General features: G+C 37.2%; 1 protein-coding gene across 3 annotated transcripts in view; it reads left to right on the top strand.

The window, feature by feature from the left end:
- Positions 1-20373, top strand: part of TRIM58 (tripartite motif containing 58) — a 65734-nt gene that overhangs the window by 31316 nt on the left and 14045 nt on the right. Inside the window, exon 6 of one of the 3 annotated variants that reach the window (XM_044001438.1) lies at positions 4157-7145. The exons of the other annotated variants lie outside the window; for them this stretch is intronic. Coding sequence (XP_043857373.1) covers positions 4157-4686 — 530 coding nt within the window. The 3' untranslated portion in view covers positions 4687-7145. Of the gene's footprint in view, positions 1-4156; positions 7146-20373 lie in introns of those variants that run through there. 3 annotated transcript variants of the gene reach the window in all.

Below are 20373 nucleotides of genomic sequence, written 5' to 3'. Positions count from 1 at the left end.
AAGCTACAAACTCCCTGAAACATAGAATGGACCAAATAGTAGCTAATGAGTACATGAGTCAACAAGAAATATTTTATGTTGTCAAATATTTTACATAGTCAAAAGGCTATGTAAGAAGAAAAAACGTAAGGCATATCATAACAAAGACAACTGACCTTGAAAATAGATTGAAGAGAAAAAAAAATAAGTCATTGGACTCCCTGAAAGCCATGACCAAGGCGGGGGCGGGGAGCTTAAACATCATATGTAAGGAAATCTTTTTTTTTAAACTGCCAAAATTTCTTAGAACCAAAAGGCAAAGTGGAAAGAGAATCTACCCATCACCTCTCTAAGAAACCCCAAGTTTAATTCTCAGGAATATTATACCACCAATCCTATACTTTCATGTCAAAGGAAAAAAAAACATACTGCAAATAGCCCGAATGAAAGAATTTTTAGCACCAAGAATCCACAATTAGAACCACACATAACTTAGCAGCCAACACTAGGAGGGAACAGAGGGTTGGGAGTACAATATTTTAGAAGGCAAAAAGATATTAGACTTATAGCCAAGAATAGTTTACCAAACCAAACTAAATAAGTATGTGGTGGGAGGAAGGTATGGGGGGGTACTTTTTTTAATCATAAAAGTATTTTATGGGGGCAGCTAGGTGGTTCAGTGGTTAAAGCACTTCAGGAGGACCTGAGTTCAAATCTGGCCTTAGACACTTGACATACTTACTAGCTGTGTGACCCTGGGTAAGTCACTTAACTATCATTGCCCCACAAAAAGAGGCATTTTATTATTTTTAGTTCCATGTAGAGATAGTTTTCAACATTGTTTCTATAAGATTTCTAGTTCTAAAATTTTCTCCTTCCCTCCCTTCTGATATAGGTTATATATGAACAATCACATTAAACATATTTCTGAATTAGTCATGTTATGAAAGAAGAATCAGAACACAAGGGAAAAACCTCAAAAAACAAAAAAACAAAAACAATAAAAGTAGAAACAGTATGGTTCAGTCTGCATCTAGATTCCACAGTTCTTTTTTCTGGATGTGGAGAGCATTTTCCATCACGAGTTCTTTGGAATTATATTGGACCATTGTATTGCTGAGAAGAGTTAAGTCTATAACAATTGGTCATCACACAATGTTGTTGATACTGTGTACAATGTTCTCCTTGTTCCACTCATTTCACTCAGCATCAGTTTCAGGTTTCTCTGAAATCTGCCTGTATTCCATTAAATTCATATCCCACAACTTGTTTGGCCATCCCTCAATTTCCAATTCTTTGCCACCACAAAAAGAGCAGCTATAAATATTTTTGTGCATGTGGGTCCTTTTCCCATTTTTATGATCTCTTTGGGATAAAGACCTAATAGTGATATTGCTGGGTCAAAGGGTATGCACAACTTTATAGCCCTTTGGGCATAGTTCCAAATTACTTTCCAGAATGGTTGGATCAGTTCACAGCTCCACCAACAAATCATTCGTGTTCCAATTTTTCCACAGCTTCTCCAATATTTATTATTTTCCTTTTTTTGTCAATCTGATAGGTGTGAAGTAGTACTTCAGAGTTGTTTTAATTTTCATTTCTCTATCAATCAATAGTGATTTAGAGCATTTTTTCATATGGCAATAGAAAGCTTTGATTTCTTCATTTGAAAACTGCCTGTTCATATCCTTTGACCATTTCTCAACTGCAGTCTTATAAATTTGATTTAGTTCCCTATATATTTTAGAAATGAGGCCTTTATGAGAATGAGGGGGGGTACTTTTAATGAAATAGAATGATTCCAAGAACTTCTGGTAAAAAGCCCAGAAACTTAGAAGTTCAAACACAGGAGTTAAAAAAAATAATAAAAAGGCAAAGGTGAATAAATAATCATAAGGAACTAAACAAAGATAAACTGCTAACACTCTAATATCAGTAGATGTGTCCTCTCTGAATCCTATCATTATCAGGGGTCACAGAAGGAGATCAATTAAAGAGAGGGCCTGGGAATGGCTTTATTATGCCTTGAATGGAAATAATAGAAAGGAAGGGGAAGAGGAATGCAGTGGGGAGAGGGAAAGGAAAGGAAAGTTAAAAAAATTACCATACATAATCAGAGCAGAAGAAGAAAGGGAGGAACACCTAACACTTGAACCTCAATTTCATCTGAACTAGACAAAGGAGGGAAGAATGAACACACACAATTAGATGCATGAAAACCTTTTATGCAACAGGAAAATAGGAAAGGAGAAGAAAGGGAATTTGAGGGACTGTAGATTAAAGGAGGAATGAGTCTCAAGTAAAAAAAAATTCTAAATAAGGATGTAAAAAATATAGCTCTTTTGAGAGTGTCAAGGAATGGGAATTTGAGGGAGTGCACATGAACTAGAATATGACTAAAGTTATGGTATAGAAAAATGATAGAGTATTATGAAGCTATAAGAAATGGTGAAGGAGATGTTTTATGATAAACTGATACAGAGTGAAGTAAAAAGGAACCAGAAAAATAACAACAATATTATTAACAAAAATTTGAAAAACTTAGGAATTCTGATCAGAATAATGGCCAACCATAATTCCAGATATCCAATGATGAAACATGTTACTCACCTCCTAATAGTCAAAGGACTTAAACTGAAGAATATGAGATATACATGCATGTATGACAATATGTATATGCCTATGTATATACATATATGTATGCATGTACAATGCACACACAAGAATATAGGCATATAATATGACTATATACAACACAACGTATGTGTACTTCTGCATATATGCTCGTGCATATATGTCAATATGTACATGCATGAGCACACATACATACAGACATATATTTATGCATCTTCCTTTTGGACGTGACCAATATGGAAATTGTTTTTGCTTGACTATACATGTTCGTAGGTGGATTTTTATTTTTCTTTCATTCTCAATCTGGAGAAGGGTAGAGAAGAAGGCAGATTTTTTTATTGTTTATAGAAAAAATATAATTTATTTTTAAAATTTTAAATTATACAATTCTGAAAGAGTTGACATTCAAATTAGTATGTAGTTAGGTGACCAACTGCACTTTATTTTAGTGTTGCATAAATAAAAAAACTGATTCTTTTACTTTCCAATTAATTTCTGATACCGTCTAAGTGCAGCCAAATGGCTGCAAGGTTTTGCCAAAAAGAAATAAACATTAACTCCTAACGTAATAATTCCAATGAAGACATTCATTATTTCTATGCAAATGGATATGTGCTACTAAAATGGACATGTGACAGGTACTCAATAAAATTTTTGTTGAATTGACTTGGGGAAAAAAACCAAGAGAACAATTTATACAATTGCAACAATATTGTATAGACAAACTAATTTGAAAGACTTAGGAACTCTGATCAGAGTAATGACCAACCATGATTCTACATGACTAATGAAGAAATGTGTCACCCAGCTCCTGATAGGCAAATGAGTTACACTGCAGAATATGGGATGTGTATTTATGTATGATAACATGTGCATACATATATAATATATTTACACATTTTTCAAGTTTGAGTGTGCAAGGAAGCTAAACATCTCACTATGATTATATTTGCATTAGAGATTAATACAGCAAACTACATTTTTATAGTTTATAGGTAAATTTCAGTTTATTATTTGCCAAGTAATAATGGTATCATAGATTTATTTCTGGAACAGACCTTTGAAGATCATCTGAGTTCTAGCTCAATTCCTCATTTTTTACAAATGAGGAAACTGAAGTTTAGAGAGGTTGTTAAATAACAAATTCTAAATTAACTGGGCCTAAATTAATTAAATCTTATGGTACATTTTTATTAGGAACATCAGCTCATAAGGGAATTAGAATATTTCCACAACAATGTATAATTATTGATCAGAAGCATCATTACAGAAATGTAGGAGAGTGAAAGGATAGGGCAAAGTAAAGATGTCCATGGTAACAACAGAACTTTTGGGGAGGGGGAAAGAGTTAAAATTAGGAATCCAATGGATCAAGAATGTGCCAAGTGACCTATGTAGTAAACTTCACCTTTCCATTTTCTTCTGTATGACAAAGAAGGGAGAAATGAAGACACTAAGCCTTCTTGCCCCTCTAGTAGTTTGGTCTAGTCTATTCTGAGGGAAGGTGTGTCCCTTTGTATCACTTTTATATTTCTCCCCACAGTTAATGTGAGGTTGGATCCTGCCACAGCTCACCCCAGCCTTCACATGACTGAGGATCAACAAAGCATTTGGGATGGAGATGTATGGCAGGAAGTTCCCAACAATTCGGAACGATTTGACACATGGCCTTGTGTCCTGGGCATGGAGAGTTTCACCTCAGGAAAACATTACTGGGTAGTGACTATGGGAGATAAGACAGAGTGGGGGTTGGGTGTTTGCCTGGAAACAGCTCCACGAAAGGGAGAGGCTACACCATCACCTGAAAATGGAATCTGGGCACTGTGGCTGCTGGAAGGGAAGGATTACATGGTTCTTGCATCCCCATCAGTTCCAATCCTCCAAGAGAAACGGCCAGAAGGAATTGGAGTTTTCTTAGACTGTGAAGCTGGAGAAGTGTCCTTTTACAACATCACAGAAGAAAACCACATCTATACATTCACCCAGGTGTTATCAGGGATCATCAGGCCTTATTTCTTCATTTGTGACTCAGCTCCTTTGACCCTAAAGCCAGTGATAGAAAGGAGGAATTAGGTTCTTTTCCTGCAGTAGTCTTTTTCTATATATTCTGCCTTCAAGAATGCCACCTAAGGGGCAGCTAGATGGCGTAGTGGTTAAAGCACCGGCCCTGGATTCAGGAGTACCTGAGTTCAAATCCGGCCTCAGACACTTGACACTTACTAGCTGTGTGACCCTGGGCAAGTCACTTAACCCCCATTGCCTGCAAAAAATAAAATAAAAAATAATAAGAATGCCACCTAAAACATAATAGAGAAAAACTCTACTCTCCCAAGGTTTTCTTTGCGGCAATGGAAGAAGAAAATTAGGTTCTAGTGTTAAGGAGACTTTGTGAAGTCACAGGACCTCTCCCCTCATGAGAAAGATCACCTAAGATATATGTGTATATATATATATATGTACATATATGTACATAATATGTGAGTATATGTATATATTTATACACATATACATATCAATCTATCTCTGTATGTGTCTGTGTATACATATACACATATAAATACATTGTCAAAAGACTGCTTAAGAAGAAAATATAAAATATGGCATAGCATAAACAACTTGCATGGAAAACTTGAGTCATTAGACTACCTGAAAGCCATGGCCAAAAAAAGAGCCTAAACATCACATTTCAAGAAATCTTAAAAAAAAAATTGCCCCCCCCCAAATTTAAAACCAAAAGGCAAAGTGGAAATAAAGAACCTCTCAAAAATAAAACCTAAGTTTTAAACTCTCAGGAACATAGCCAAAATCCAGAATTTCCCAAAGAAAAATACTACGATTAGCTTGAAAGAAAGAATTCAAATACAATGAGAATTAAACACATTTTACTAGCCACCACCAGGAGGGAGCAAAGAGTTTGGAATCCAATATTACAGAAAGCAAAGGATAAATTTTTGTCTGTCATCCTTTTGTATCTGTACATGGTTATAAAACATTACCTCTTTTTAAAATAGTTATGATTTATATTTTCGAATCTTCTAGCTATAAATGTGCAACTGAATATTTAAGAATTATTTTCTGACATTGCCAAAAGACTCTTTTGATAGCTCTGTCTTGATAGCCCCAACTAATTCCTGGTGTTTCACTTAAGTTCATCACAGAACAGTTTATATTGATAGGATTATAGATATAGACTAGCTAAAGGGACTAAAAAGGCTGTCTACTCTAAACCCCACCTTGTATAGATGAGGAAACTGGCCTAGGGAGTTTAAGCAACTTGCTCAAGATCATACATTAGAAGTATTAGAAGTATGATTTAAATGCAGGTAGAGCAAAAACTATTTCTACTGTATGATTTCTTCAAATTATTCCTGGAACAAAGGGCAGAGGGAATCTAGATTGAATATGGATTCACTAACCAACACAAATCTTACATTGACACAGGTCCCAGCCATCACTCTCACCATAGCATTCTTTCTCTTAAACCTCACATCATCTTTCATTTCCCTCTCCTTATTCCTTTGCATGTTTCTGTTCTACCTTTCTCTCTCCTTTTCACTATCTTCTCTCCATTTCTTCCCGTCTTTATTACTGTTGCTGACTGCTTTCCCCATATATTCAGTTTTTCTTTATTAAGAACTCAAAAAAACTAAATACATACCCTTCTCTTTGTAGTTTTATGCATTCTTCCAAATTTATGGGGTTTTAAGAAATTATTAAATTCATCTTCCTATTTCTGAGCAAATTTGGAGATGATGTTCATGAAAGACATTGAAAGCCGTAAAGTGATATCCAAATAATGATTATAATTATTTTGATTATTCCTCTATTTTAACCTCTAATATCTATACTTTACCCATATATTTTGATTATTTTAGTTATCTATTAACTTCTTCAATTCTATTCTACACATTTCTTCTATCATTTGTTCTACATTCTAAATTGTTAAAGACTGGGAACTATCTAATCTTCCATATTCTCCAGTTATATTGTAGATTAATGTTACAACCTTAAACCTAGAAGGTCTTTAAGTCACAAGTCACAACTTACTTATTTTGACCCCTTTGGACAATTTGTTAACCTATATGAGGCTCAGCTTTCTTCTTTGCAAAATGAGAATTATCTTTGTTCAACTATCACAAAGGGGTATTGTGTGGATTATTATATTTTCATGTTTGCTATGGGCACTCAAAAAACCCAGTAACTTATTCATTGACTGACACAAATATTAAACAATTCCTAAAATACAAAGAACAATTCCAAATTTCTCATTCTTTGAAGTTTGGCTCATTCTTCCTCTTGCTTAATTAGAATCAATCCTGCTGGGGTACCAACCATTTCCACTTCTCTTGTCACCAGGATCTTTAATAGAATTTTTGTCAAAGAATTCTTTCTAATGCAGATCTCTGTAATTATCTGCAATCTTCCAAACTTTCATTTTCATATTTTTTATTTTTATTTATAGTTTTGAATTCCAATTTTTATCTCTCCTTCCCTTCCTACCCTAACCCCTTCCCAAGGTGGTAAGCAATCAAATATAGACCATACATGTGCAATTATGCAAAACATTAACATATCATTCATTTTGTACAAGAAAACTTGAATAAAAGAGAAAAAATTAAAGAAAGTGAAAAATAGCACACTTTAGTATGTGTTCAATCAATATCAGTTCTTTCTTTGGAGGTATTTTGTCCTTTGAGATTGTCCTGGATCATTGTATTGTTGAGAATAGTTGTCATTCACAGTTCTTCATCAAACTGTCTCTGTGCACAATATTCCCTTGGTTCTGCTCACTTCACTATACATCAGTTCATACAAGCCTTTTCAGGCCTTTCTGAAATCATCCAGCTTGTTATTTCTTATAGCACAATAATATTCCATCACCACATCCAATACCACAGCTTGTTTAGCCATTCCCCAATTAATGGGGAATTTGATTTCCAATTCTTAGACACCACAAAAGAGCTGCTATAAATATTTTTGTACGAATAGATCTTTTTCTCTTTGGGGAGATGTCTTTGGGATATAAACCTAGCAGTGGTATTGCTGGATCAAAGGGTATGCACAGTTCTATAGCCCTTTGGGCATAGTTCCAAATTGCTCTCCAGAGGGGTGGGATCTTTTCACAACTCCACCAACAGTGGATTAGCAAAATCCAGCTTTCCCACATCCCCTCCAACATCCAATATTTTCCTTTTTTGATATATTTGCCACTCTGATTGGTGTGAAATGATACCTTACTTTTTTAAATTTGCATTTCTCTGATCATTAGTGATCTAGAGCATTTTTTCTTTTCTCTTCTTTTTTAATCATAAAATGTATTTTATTATTCTCCAGTTAGTTACATGTAAAGATAATTTTCAACATTTGTTTTCATAAGTTTTTTAGTTCCAAAATTTTTCCCTCCCTCCCTTCCCTCCCCTCTCCCCAAGACAGAAAGCAATCTGATATATATACATATATATATGTACATGTATATATACATATACACACATATAATGTGTATGTACATACACATATGCATATATATGCATATGTGTATATGCACCCGCATATATATATATATATATATATATATATATATATATATGTACAATCACATTAGGCATGTTGTTAAAGAAGAATCAGAACACAAAGGAAAAACCTCAAAAACCAAAAAACAACAGTATGGTTAAATCTGCATCTAAATTCCAAGTTCTTTTTTCTGGATGTGGAGAACATTTTCCATCATGAGTCCTTTGGAATTATCTTGGGTCATTGTATTGCTGAGAAGAGTTAAGTCTATCACAGTTGATCATCACACAATGTTGCTGTTTCTATGTACAATGTTCTCCTTGTTCTCATTTCACTCAGCATCAGTTCATGTAAGTCCTTCAAGGTTTTTCTGAAATCTGCCTGCTCATCATTTCTTACACAATAGTATTCCATTACATTCCTATACCACAACTTGTTCAGCTATTCCACAATTAATGGGCATTCCCTTGATTTCCAATTCTTTGCCACCACAAAGAGAGCTGCTATAAATATTTTTGTAAATGTGTGTCCTTTTTTCCTTTTTAATGATCTCTTTGGGTTACAGACCTAGTAGTGGTATTACTGGGTCAAAAGGTATACACAGCCCTTTGGACATAGTTCCATATTGCTGTCCAGAAATGTTGGATTAGTTCACAACTCCACCAACAAGGCATTAGTGTTCCAATTTTTTCACAGCTTCTCCTGCATCCTCCACTTACTACCACTACTTACTTCCACTTAAGTTGGGCAGATCACTTAAATTCTCTTGTCCTCAGGTTGTTCATCTATAAAGTAGGAGGACTAGACTAATTGACTATTAAGGTCCCTTTCAGCACTAGATCTATTAAAGGAAAGAAATCCACATGAGGAAATCCTCACAGAAAAAATTAATCAGTCTTAAACTCACTGACTTCCATGGAGCAGAGCCAACAGCAAATAGTGAGTTATAAAAAAAATTAAAGTTAGTTGAAAGACAGCAAAGGACTTCAACAGCTTACTTAGAGGTTAGTCCAAGCATTGGTTCTGTGATCTTCCCTCTGCCTGAGAATCCATGGTACATTCAGTCTCATCCCAATCCTAGACTTAAAGCTTCAGACTCCATAGGAAAAGGAAGTTGTTGAGTCAAAGAAAATTTGAAGCTAGTTATAGGTGAGGTGGATAATTCTCAAAGACCTTCAAGATTGTCATATCTGATTTTTTAAAAACTTTAGTCAAAGCCTAATATATTCTTTTCCAACCTTTTACATTTACTCTGTGTGTTTCTTGTAAACAATGTATTGTAGGATCCTGGTTTCTATACTACTCCGCTATTCACTTCCATTTTATGGGAAAGTTCATCCCATTCACATTCACAATTATGATTACTGTCTCTTTCCCTCCATCCTATTTTCCCCCTTTGCTTGTACTTTTTTTTCTTATTTCACCCAATTCCTCCTCATCAGCATCTTGCTTCTGACCCCTGCCTCCCCCAATCTGCCATCCTTTTTATCAGTCTCCCTCCCTTTTCCTCACCCTTTCCTCTCCTCCTTCTCCCCTCCCTGCTGTCAGTGTCTCCACCCACTTTTTCCCCTTACCCTTTTATTTCTCTAATGGGTAAGATAAATTTCTTTATCCAAATGCATTTATATGTTATACCATCTGTGAGAAAATAATGGGATTTAGCAGATTCTCAAAGGCCCACCTGGAGATTAACCTAAACTGATTGATTGAATTAAGTGAGAGTGATCTGACTTTTCTGATTAGCCTACTTCAAGTTAACTAGATTGTAACCACACCTGGATAGCCCTTAAGAAGGTATTGTTCTCAGAAGCTAAAGACTTTGAACCCACCTCAAGACCACCTTCAAGTCCCATGAACCAATGGATTTGGATGAAACCTACCAATCAACTTGAAGCAGTGTATAAGGAACACCTATGCTCCAGACCTATAAAAAGCTTCCAAATACAAGATGCAAGAGAAGTATAAAAAGGTAAACAGGAAAACAAAGTTATTCAATAAGGTTAAACTGTTTACATCCCTTCATGGAAATATAATATTTATAATTCTTGAGAACTGCATCTATTTGGACAGATAGAAGTATACATAGAGGTTATAGGTCTAAATTGTCTTTGATGTGGTGATATAAAAAATAAGGGGGGAAAGGAGTATATAGGGAGAAGAGGAAAGGGGAGGTAGAATGGGGTTAATTTAATGAATAGGCACAAAAAAGAAGGGAGGGATGAGCATTGTTTCAACTTACTCTCATCAGAATTGGTTCAAAGATGTGTGATGTTTAAAATCTAAATGTGTGGTCACCTTAAATCAGAAACTTTACCACCAGTCTTTGGGCATTAAGCATTTATTAAAGCATGCCAGGTATTCATGTGGAGTTCAGAAAGTTAAGAAAAGGCCTATCTAGCCTAGAGTTCCAGCCTGGTTGGGTTCTTCCTCAAGTCCTCTGCCATGAGGCTGCTTCAACCATGAACTCCCCTCAAACTGAGTGTGGATCTCTTTCAGGAGTTGATTCTTTCAATGATGATTTTAATTGTCCTTGACAATTTCCTGGAATATGGTGTCTAGACTCTTTTTCTGATGGTGGTTTTTGGGTAGTCCAATAATTCTCAAATTATCTTTCCAGCATCAAATTTCCAGGTCAGTTGTCTTTACAATGAGGTATTTCACATTTTCTTCTAATTTTTCATTCTTTTTATTCTGTTTAACTGATTTCTAGTCTCATGGAGTCATTAATTCCCATCTGCCCAATTCTAAATTTTAAGGCATTGTATTCTTCAGTAAGCTTTTGTACCTCCTTTTCCATTTGACCAATTTTTTCCCCATTTGGCCAATTGCATTTTTTAAGGAATTGTTTTCTTCAGGCAATTTGTGTGCTTCTTTTTCTAAGCTGTTGATTCTTTTTTCATTATTTTCTTGTGTAGCTTTCATTTCTCTCATTTCTTTTCCCATTTTTTCTTCTACCTCTCTCATTTGATTTTTTTTGTGGGGCAACAAGGGCTAAGTGACTTGCCCAGGGTCACACAGCTGGTAAGTGTCAAGTGTCTGAGGCTGGATTTGAACTCAGGTCCTCCTGAATCCAGGGCCAGTGCTTTATCCACTGCACCACCTGGCTGCCCCTCATTTCATTTTGTTATGGGCCCATAGCACCCCAGCAGTTCTCTGGAACACATCAAAGAACCTTCTCCTTGAGAAACTAAACCAGAGAACAGACACACCTAGAGAGATAAATGGAACCAGATCAGACTGAGCCAGCTTCCGGTGACTCCCACCCTTAATTCTAGTCTCCCTTAACCCTGGGGTAATAAGATTAGGTGTGACTGCTTCCTTTGTGTCCTGAGGAGATGGCTTGAGAGATCTGCAGCCACCCCTCACCCAATTCCTCCAGCCACCACCAGTGGGGGATGGTCCTCCCTCACTAAAGGGACTTTCCACAGTCAGATGGTCACCCCCATCAGTCCTCTATAAAAGTACCTGCCAGTCTCCTGCTCAAGGAGATTGGTATCTCAGAGCCATTCTCTCTGTGCCATGCCTTTCTCCCCATGAGGAGTCTAAGGATTTCTTTCATGGTTTCCCTTCCCTTCCCTTTCCCTTCCTCAGCCCCAAAATATTGTAACTGCTTTTGTGTGCAAGAGGGTGTAATTCTTTAAAGAGGAATTCCTAAGGACCCCAAACCCCTACTCCTATCCCTAACCCCTAACCCCTACCTTATCCCATTTCCCCATGACATTTTTAAAAATAATTTTTGATCTCTTCCAAGAAGGCTTTTTGGTCTTGAGACCAATTCATCTTCCCTCTTGAGGCTTCACATGTAGACATTTTGGGAGTATTATCCTCATTTGAATTTGTGTTTTGGTCTTCCCTGTTGACAAAGAAGCCCTCAACGGTAAGGGCAATTTCTGTTTCTTACTCATATTATGGCTTATTTTTTTTAACTTTTAAAGTTGAGGTCTGCTCTTGGGGTACAGGGCCAGCTGTTGCAAGCTGGGGAATAAGGGCTGGGTCACTGGCTTTCTGCTCTGAGGTCTCTGTGTCTTGTGAATTCCTCATCACCCTAGGCTTGCTACCTGCATTTGCTCCTAGAACCGGGGCTAGTTGTATGTGTCCTGTGGGTGGTTCTCTAGCTGGCAGTTTGTCATCTCAGCCAGTGCTGGCAGGTCTCACAACTGGCCTGCTGAGCCAGGACCAAAGGACCTCAGTTGCTGTGCTGTGGCCAAGAGGCTCCTGATGCTTTGTCCAGACTTCCTCCATGCTGCACTGTGCTTTTCCTGAAGTCTTCTAAATTATCTCAAGTTGGAAGATTGTGTTTCTCTGTCTTTTTGTAGGTTCTATAGTTTCAGAATCTGTTTAAAGGCTTGATTTAATATTGTTTTTGAGGGAAACTTGGGAGAGCTCAGTCAACTTCCTGGCTTCTCCTCTGGGGGAGGGGAAAGACAGATAAAATTTGCAATTCAAAATTTTAAATAAAAATTTTTGTTATAAAGTAAAATTTTTTGTAACAACTCATTTATTTAGAGACTGCTTGACTGAATTACCTAGATCATACCATGTCATGAGGATGTGGAGATATAGACTAATAAGGTGTTTGTATGGAGTTATTGTGAGAGCAGAAGGAAGGTAGTAGGAATTGAACAGCTAATAAAGTTTCTAATTAACTGGCCAAAGTACTCATCAACCTCAAGAGTAAGGATTTTAGCTCATTGTACCCTCAGGGGAGAGGGAAATTTGCAACACTGGGATTCATTAAATTTAGCTGCATTTCCCACTATCTACTTCCAGGTGGCCATTAGAGTATGTTTCATGTGTGTCAATTTATGTATCATGGGAGAACCTCTAGTGGTTTCTTCATATCATTCTGGGTAACAGGGAAATGAAGAAGATGAACAGAAAACGTGAATTAGAGTTCTAGAAAAATCTTTCTTTTAGGGCCCCCAAAGCCTAACTTCATATGAATTTACATATGAACTTCTCTAGTCCTCACTGTATCCACTAAGGGTTGACAGCCAGACCATTTTGATTGACTTAACAGATCAATTCAATCACACAAATCAGTCTTCCTGACTTCTTCATTGGAATTGACTGTTCAAGTAATTGAATTTTTTAAATCTTGTGGCATAGAATACAATAGATAGTTTTAGAAGACACTTCAGAGAAAGAACCCTACTTCCAGGGAGGTTAAGTAATCAAAGGCTACATAGGTAGTAAGTTTCAGAAGTGGGATTTGAATCTAGGTGTTCTGACTCCAGAGACAGTGATCTTTTCATTGAATTACATAGGCATAGTCTATAAGAGATTTTTAGATATAGGGTTGAATTTCCTTAGTTTGTTTTTAAATAAAGAAACATGTAATCACATGACATCACTGCCTTTTCCAAGGTTGCACAGTAAGCTCAAATTTTCTAACCCAAAGGAAGCTGAATTCAGCAAACCAAACCTCTCAACTATCCCCCACAATTTTGACAATCCAAGGTTATGTGTTCACTTCTTTCCCTCAATTACAATTATATTGTGAAGAAGTTGTTCAGAGAACATGGTTGGAAATGAAATTGGACTTAATTTACTTTAGCCAGAATCAAAATAGGAATCCTTTGTACTACTACAGCATGGATCTCAAAGCTGCTTTAGCTGTCTCCCACAATAGGCATTCATGGCTCCCCAGCCTTTGTTTCTGTTCTAAGTGTCTTCTAGGGTTGGCACAAATAGGACTTTCCTCAACTGCATGTTAAACTTTTCCCCTCAGGCTTAATGGACCCTTTCCTCCAAAAAACTGAACTGTGTTTACACAGATTCCTGGCATGCTTCTATCTCAATCTGAATAGCTTTTGCTATTTATATTTGGGGGGAGGTGTTGGAATTGAATTCTGCTGAAAATTTATGGGTTGCCAGAGGACATTAGGGGAGGGCATACTGAGTGAGCAATTTAGGAGATAGAAATTTTTAGCTTTATCAGTTCACTGGAATTTTACCTTTTTTGTGTTTTTGACATCTTAAACCTTGGATAAAACTACCATTACTTTATTTTTTGTGTATAATTTTTATATTGGAGAAGTTTGAAAGACCAGAACCACAGAATATGTCCAGCCCTCCATCTTGTTGGCCAAGTTTATAATTGAAATATAGAATTTCAAAAACTTTTGTATGCACAGCATCAGTGTAGCCAGTCCAGTAAGGGAAATTCTCAATTTTTTTTGGGGGGGGGAATCTTTTCTTAACTTGTCTCTGTCTTAAGTCTGATATCTTTGATGTATAGAAAACCAATATAAATATATTACACAAAAGACATAGATATAGAGAAGGGAGGAATATAAGAAGTGATATAGTCCAATCTTCCTATTTTGTAGATAAGAGAACTAAGATCAATGGAGGCTAAATGACTTGGCCAGTCACCCAGATAGTAAGCATCACAGTCAGAATTGAAATCCATATCATATAGAGTCAGCAGTCTTTCCTCTATTCTACAGTGCCTCCTGAGACAGCTAATAGATAAATGATCAAGGGATGTGAATGGTTTTCAAATGAAGAATTTTAAACAATCAAAAACTATATGAATAATTATGTTAAATCATTAATATTAAAACATACAACTTAAAACAACCCTGTGTTTTCACCTCACATCATGCAAATTGACAAAGATGTCAAAAGATGAAAATAGTTAATGTTACAATAAGAGGTTACAATAAGACAGGAATCTGTGATTTGTCCCAACCTTTCTAGGAAACAATTTAGAATTATGCAGTTGTCATCCTGATACTCGTATGCACACCTAAGACAGCAGCTAGGTGGTGTAGTGACCCTGGAGTCAGGAGGACTAAGTTTAAATCTAACTAGCTATGTGACCCTGGGCAAGTCACAACTCCAACTGCCTTAAAACATCTGGTGCTATCTCTAATCATCCTGATATCTCACCAGATGGCTCTGGAGGAGAGAGTAAAGTTGGTTGGTGACTTTGCATATATATATATATATATATGGCAAATATTTGTAACTTTTTTCCATTGGTAACTAGAGAAAGAGCAATTTTGGCAGAATGATAAAATCAGAAGCTAGATTAAGAGGGGTTAAGAAAACAGTGAGGGAAAAGAAATTGGAAGCATCTATTGTAGACAGATTGTTCAAGGCATTAGCCACAACGAGTAGGAGAGATATAGGATGCTAGTTAGCAGGGATGGAAGAATCAAGTAGGAGTTTTTTGAGGATGGGGACATGGACATATTTATAGCCAGTAGGGAATGAGACAGTACATGGGGAGAGATTGAAAACAGAGGAGACAATCTGTTGGAGGAGATGGGATGGAATAATTATACAGATAGAGAGGTTATCATGTGAAAGGGGTGAAGGAGGAGGCAAAAAACATGTAAATGATATTAAATGAGGAAAAGGGAACTCAAGGCAAATGGCCTTAATTCTTTCTGTAAAATACAAGATAAAATTTTCACCTGAGAAGGTATAGGAAGGCAGAGGAATGGGAGTTTTGAAGAGGTATAAAAAGACTTAAAAGAGATAAAAAGAGATACTGTAGTAACCTAAAGAAAACTATACATAAAAATGTTTATTACTTCAAAAAAAGATAAGGGATTAGAGGGAGCAACTCAGCTAAATTCACCCAACATTCCCCTCCAAAAAACCTTAACATAAAATGTCAAATGAAATTTTGAAGCCACAGAACAAAAAACAAGGTCAGAGTTATATGTTTTTCTAGCCTAAGATAATTTAGATTGTCTGCAGGATAGATCAGTGACACCTAGGTGACAGCCAACCCACAGCCCATGAAGAGGCAGCACTAGTGGTAGGCCTTAGAGGCAGTTGTAAGTGTGGCAGCAGCACCAGCTTCAGGACAGTAAGGAGGTCAGACAAATGGTCAGTTATAGAATACAGTTCTAGGGTGGAAAAGAGTGCTTTGGAATGGCACAAGGGAGCAATGGCCTTGGTCACAATTCCAAAGGCAGAGAGGAACACTAGCACTTGCAGCTGAAGGGGAGTTGGGGCTCTTCCTTGATAAAGACCAGAGTACTGACCAGGAGGGTAGTGATCACACCTATTCTTAGGTCACACCACACTGGAAGCACCAAAAACTTGCAGACCATAAACTAACTGAAAACAAAAACACAATAAAGGCTGAAGCTGGAGACAGTGCCTCCCAAGACCCAGGTGAGCAAAGTCCTACTTTAACATAATTCTCATAGTCAAGATATATGTTGGGGGAAATAAGCAAACAACAAAAAAAGAATGTAAGTATAAAAAGCTACTATAATAACAGGTAAGAACAAGACACAAATTCAGAAGAATGTAACAATGTGAAATGAAAACCTCAAAAAAACCCCCACTAAATGTAAGCCCAACAAGAATCCTAGAAGAGATTAACAAAGAGATAAGAGTGGTAGAGGGAAAAAAGGGTAAAAGAAAGGGAGAGTGATGCAGTATACTGCACTCTTTTTGGTGTTGTTGTTGTAACAAACATTTACTTAATTTTTTCCAGTTACATGTAAGGGTAGTTTTCAACATTCATTTTCATAAGATTTAGAGTTCCAAATTTTTCTCCCTCCCTCCCTTAAATCCCCCCTTGAAAAGACAGCAATCAGGTTATATATGTTCTTTTTATCACTTCTTTCTATGGGGATGGATAGTATGCTTCATCATTAGCCCCTTGAGATTGTCTTAGATCATTGTATTGCTGAAAGTAGTTAAGTCATTCACAATTGCTCATGGAAAAATACTGCCGTCACTATGCACAATGTCCTCCCAGTTCTGCTCACGTTCATATGAGTCTTTCCGGATTTTTCTGGTATCATCCTGTTTGTCATTTCCTATAGCATTTCCTATTCCACCACAATCATATACCACAGCTTCTTCAGTCATTCCTCAGTTGATGGACATTCCCTTGATTCCCAATTCTTAACCACCACAGAGTTGCTATAAATATTTTTTGTACAATTTTCCCCTCTTTCTCTTTTTCATGATTACTATTATTAACTGTTTCCCTCCTTCCTATTCCCTTTCCCATGATATTTACTTTATTATCCATCTTCTTTCATTCTGTCCCTCTTCAAAAGGGATTTCCTTCTGACTGTCCCTTCCCCCAATCTGCCCTCCTTTCTTTTGCCCCTTTTTCTTTATCCCCTTCCCCTCCTATTTTCCTTCAGGGTTAGAGAGATTACTCCACCCAATTGAGTGTGTATGTTATTCCCTCCTTGAGCCAATTCTGATGAGATTGAGGTCTTTGAGCCAATTCTGATGAATGTTAGGCTCATTTACTTTCCAGATTAAATGGATTACTCCACCCAATTGAGTGTGTGTGTTAATCCCTCCTTGAGGCAACTCTGATGAGTTTAAGGTCTTTGAACCTTTTCTGATGAATGTAAAATTCATCTACTGCCCTGCTCCTCCCCCATCTCTTCCCCCACTCCATAAGCCCTTTCCTGTTTCTTTCATGTAGGATTTCACCCCATGCTACCTCTGCCCTTCCCCCTCCCCCAGTGCATTCCCTCAATTTAAACCTAAAGATGTCATCCTGGGGTAGCTAGGTGACACAGAGGACAAAGCATCCACCCTGAACCCAGGGGGATCCCAGCCAAAACCCAGCCTCAGACACAAGACAGTCAACCACTGCATGACCCCAGATATGCCCCCTAACTCCAATTTTTTATAGTTCTCTAGGGTCTTGTATTTGAAAGTAAAATTTGCAATTCAGTTCAGGTCTTTTCATCTCAAATACCTGAAAGTCCTCTTTTTTATTAAAATCCCATTTTTTCCTCTGAAAGATTATACTCAGTTTTGCTGGGTAGGTGATTCTTGGTTGTAATCCCATTTTCTTTGCCCTCTGGAATATCATATTCCATGCCCTCTGGTCCTTTAATGTAGAAGCTTCTAGATCTTGTGCTATCTTGACTGGGGCTCCACAATACTTGAATTTTTTCTTTTTGGCAGCTTGCAATATTTTCTCCTTGACCTGACAGCTCTGGAATTTGGCTATAATATTCCTAGGAGTTTTCTTTTTGGGATCTCTTTCTGGAGGTGATTGGTGGATTCTTTCAATTTCTATCTTAGCTTCTTCTTCTAGAATTTCAGGGCAATTTTCCCTTAGAATATCTTGGAAGATGGTGTCTAAGCTCTTTCCTTGATCATGGTTTTCAGGTAGACCAATAATTTTCAAATTATCTCTCCTGGACCTATTTTCCAGGTCAGCAGTTTTCCCCAGAAGATATTTCACATTGCCCTCTCTTTTTTTTATTCATTTGGATTTGCTTTATTGTGTCTTGGTTTCTCATAAAGTCACTGGCTTCCATTTGTTCAATCCTAATTCTTAGGCAATTATTTTCATCAGAGAGCTTTTGTACCTCCTTTTCCATTTGGCCAATTTGGCTTTCCAAGCTATTGATTTTTTTCTCATGTCTTTCCTGCATCACCCTCATTTCTCTTTCCATTTTTTCCTCTACCTCTCTAACTTTATCTTCAAAGTTCTTTTTTAGCACCTCTATGGCCTGAGACCAATTAATATTTTTCTTGGAAGCTTTAAATATAGGAGTACTGATGTTGACATCTTCCTCTGAGGGTGCACCTTGATCTTTCTTGTCACTGAAGAAACTTTCTATGGTCATCACCTTTTTCTGTCTGCTCATCTTGCCTTTCTTTTACTAGACTTTTATCTCCTTAAAGTGGGGCACTGTTTCCAGGCTGCAGTATCCCAAACTTCAGAAGTTCCCAGGTGGTATGATTTAAGGAAGAGCAGGTTCTTCACTCACCTGACCTGTTCCCTGGTCTGTATATGACCCCAGACCAACTTGCTCATCAACTAGCTTTGTGTGCTGTGGTTGTCAGCTCTGATGAGCCTGTGCCCCTCCCCCACCTGGGCCACTGTTACTCAAGCCTACCTCCTGATGCCCAGCAGGGGTGAAAAACCCAAATTCTGCCTCAGCACTAGAATAAACCCCTGTAGTCTCCCTCCTGCCAAGGGCTCAGCCCTATTACCGGACTGTGAGCTTAGTTCCAGATAACACTGGCACTTCAACTGATTCAGAGGCTCTGGGGATCTCTTTCTCTGGCAAGGCCTTCCTGAGACTGGATCTGTGTCAGGGTGACTGTGGGGTTGGGCTCCACTCCTGTCTCAGCACAGCAGCTCCCTCCTTCTGACCTTCCAAGCTGTTCTTGGATGGAAGATGATTTTGGCACATTCATCTATGGGTTTTGCTGCTCCAGAAATTTTCCTATGGCATTGTTTTGATGTTTTTTTGGAGTGATTGTGTCATGAGTTTGAGAGCTCACTGCCTTTCCTCCACCATCTTGGCTCTGCCCTGCACGTCTCTGATTAATGTATAAAATCTAATGTGTGTCCTTACATGCCCCCCTGCCCAGTTTTTTTGGGGGAAATTAGCTAAGATTTACTTATAAATTCAGCAAGAATTTAGGCTTTTAAGGATTTATGACAGTCAAGACAACACATGGGGTCCTTCTCTCTTTCTCTCTCAATACCACTCTTAAATCTTCCTCTGTGTGTATATTTGTGTGAATGTGTGTATGTATGTATATACACAAAGAGAATTAAAAGTTTGGAAAAAGAGGCACTAAAAATACTGAAGAAAATAACACCTTACAGCAAGAATTGGCCTAGTAAATTGGTAAAGGGGGCACAAACATTCACTGAAAAATGAACTCTTCATAAAGAATTGACCAAACAGGAAAAGAGATACAAAAGCTCACTGAAGAAAATAATTCCTTAAAAAATAGAATTGGGCAAGTGGAAGCTAGTGACCTCATGAGACATCAAAAAACAATAAAGCAAAGAAAAATTAATGAAATATAGAAGAAAATATGAAATGTCTGATCAGAAAAACAACTGACCTGCAAAATAGATTGAGGAGAGATCATCTGAGAATTATTGTACTATCTGAAAAACATGAGCAAAAAAAGAGCCTGGGCATCATATTTCAAGAAATTATCAAGGAAAACTTCCCTGATATCTTAGATACATAAAGTGATATAGAAATTGAAAGAATCCACCAATTACCTCCTGAAAGAGATCCCAAAGTGAAAATTCTCAGGAATGTTATGGCCAGATTCTAGACCATCCAAATAAAAGAGAACATAGTGCAAACAGCCAGAAAGAAATAATTCAAATATCAGGAAGCCACAGTCAGGATCACACGAGATGTGGCAGCTTCAACAAGAAAGAATTAAAGGGCTTTGAATATGATACTCTGGAAGGCTAGGATTACAGCCAAGAACCTACCTAGAAAAATCACAATCCTTCAAAGGGAAAATGGG

The sequence above is a fragment of the Dromiciops gliroides genome, chromosome 4 (assembly GCF_019393635.1).
Source record: "Dromiciops gliroides isolate mDroGli1 chromosome 4, mDroGli1.pri, whole genome shotgun sequence".
Classification (NCBI taxonomy): domain Eukaryota; kingdom Metazoa; phylum Chordata; class Mammalia; order Microbiotheria; family Microbiotheriidae; genus Dromiciops; species Dromiciops gliroides.
Note: the sequence above shows the minus strand (reverse complement) of the source record. Positions and strands in the feature narration are given on the sequence as shown.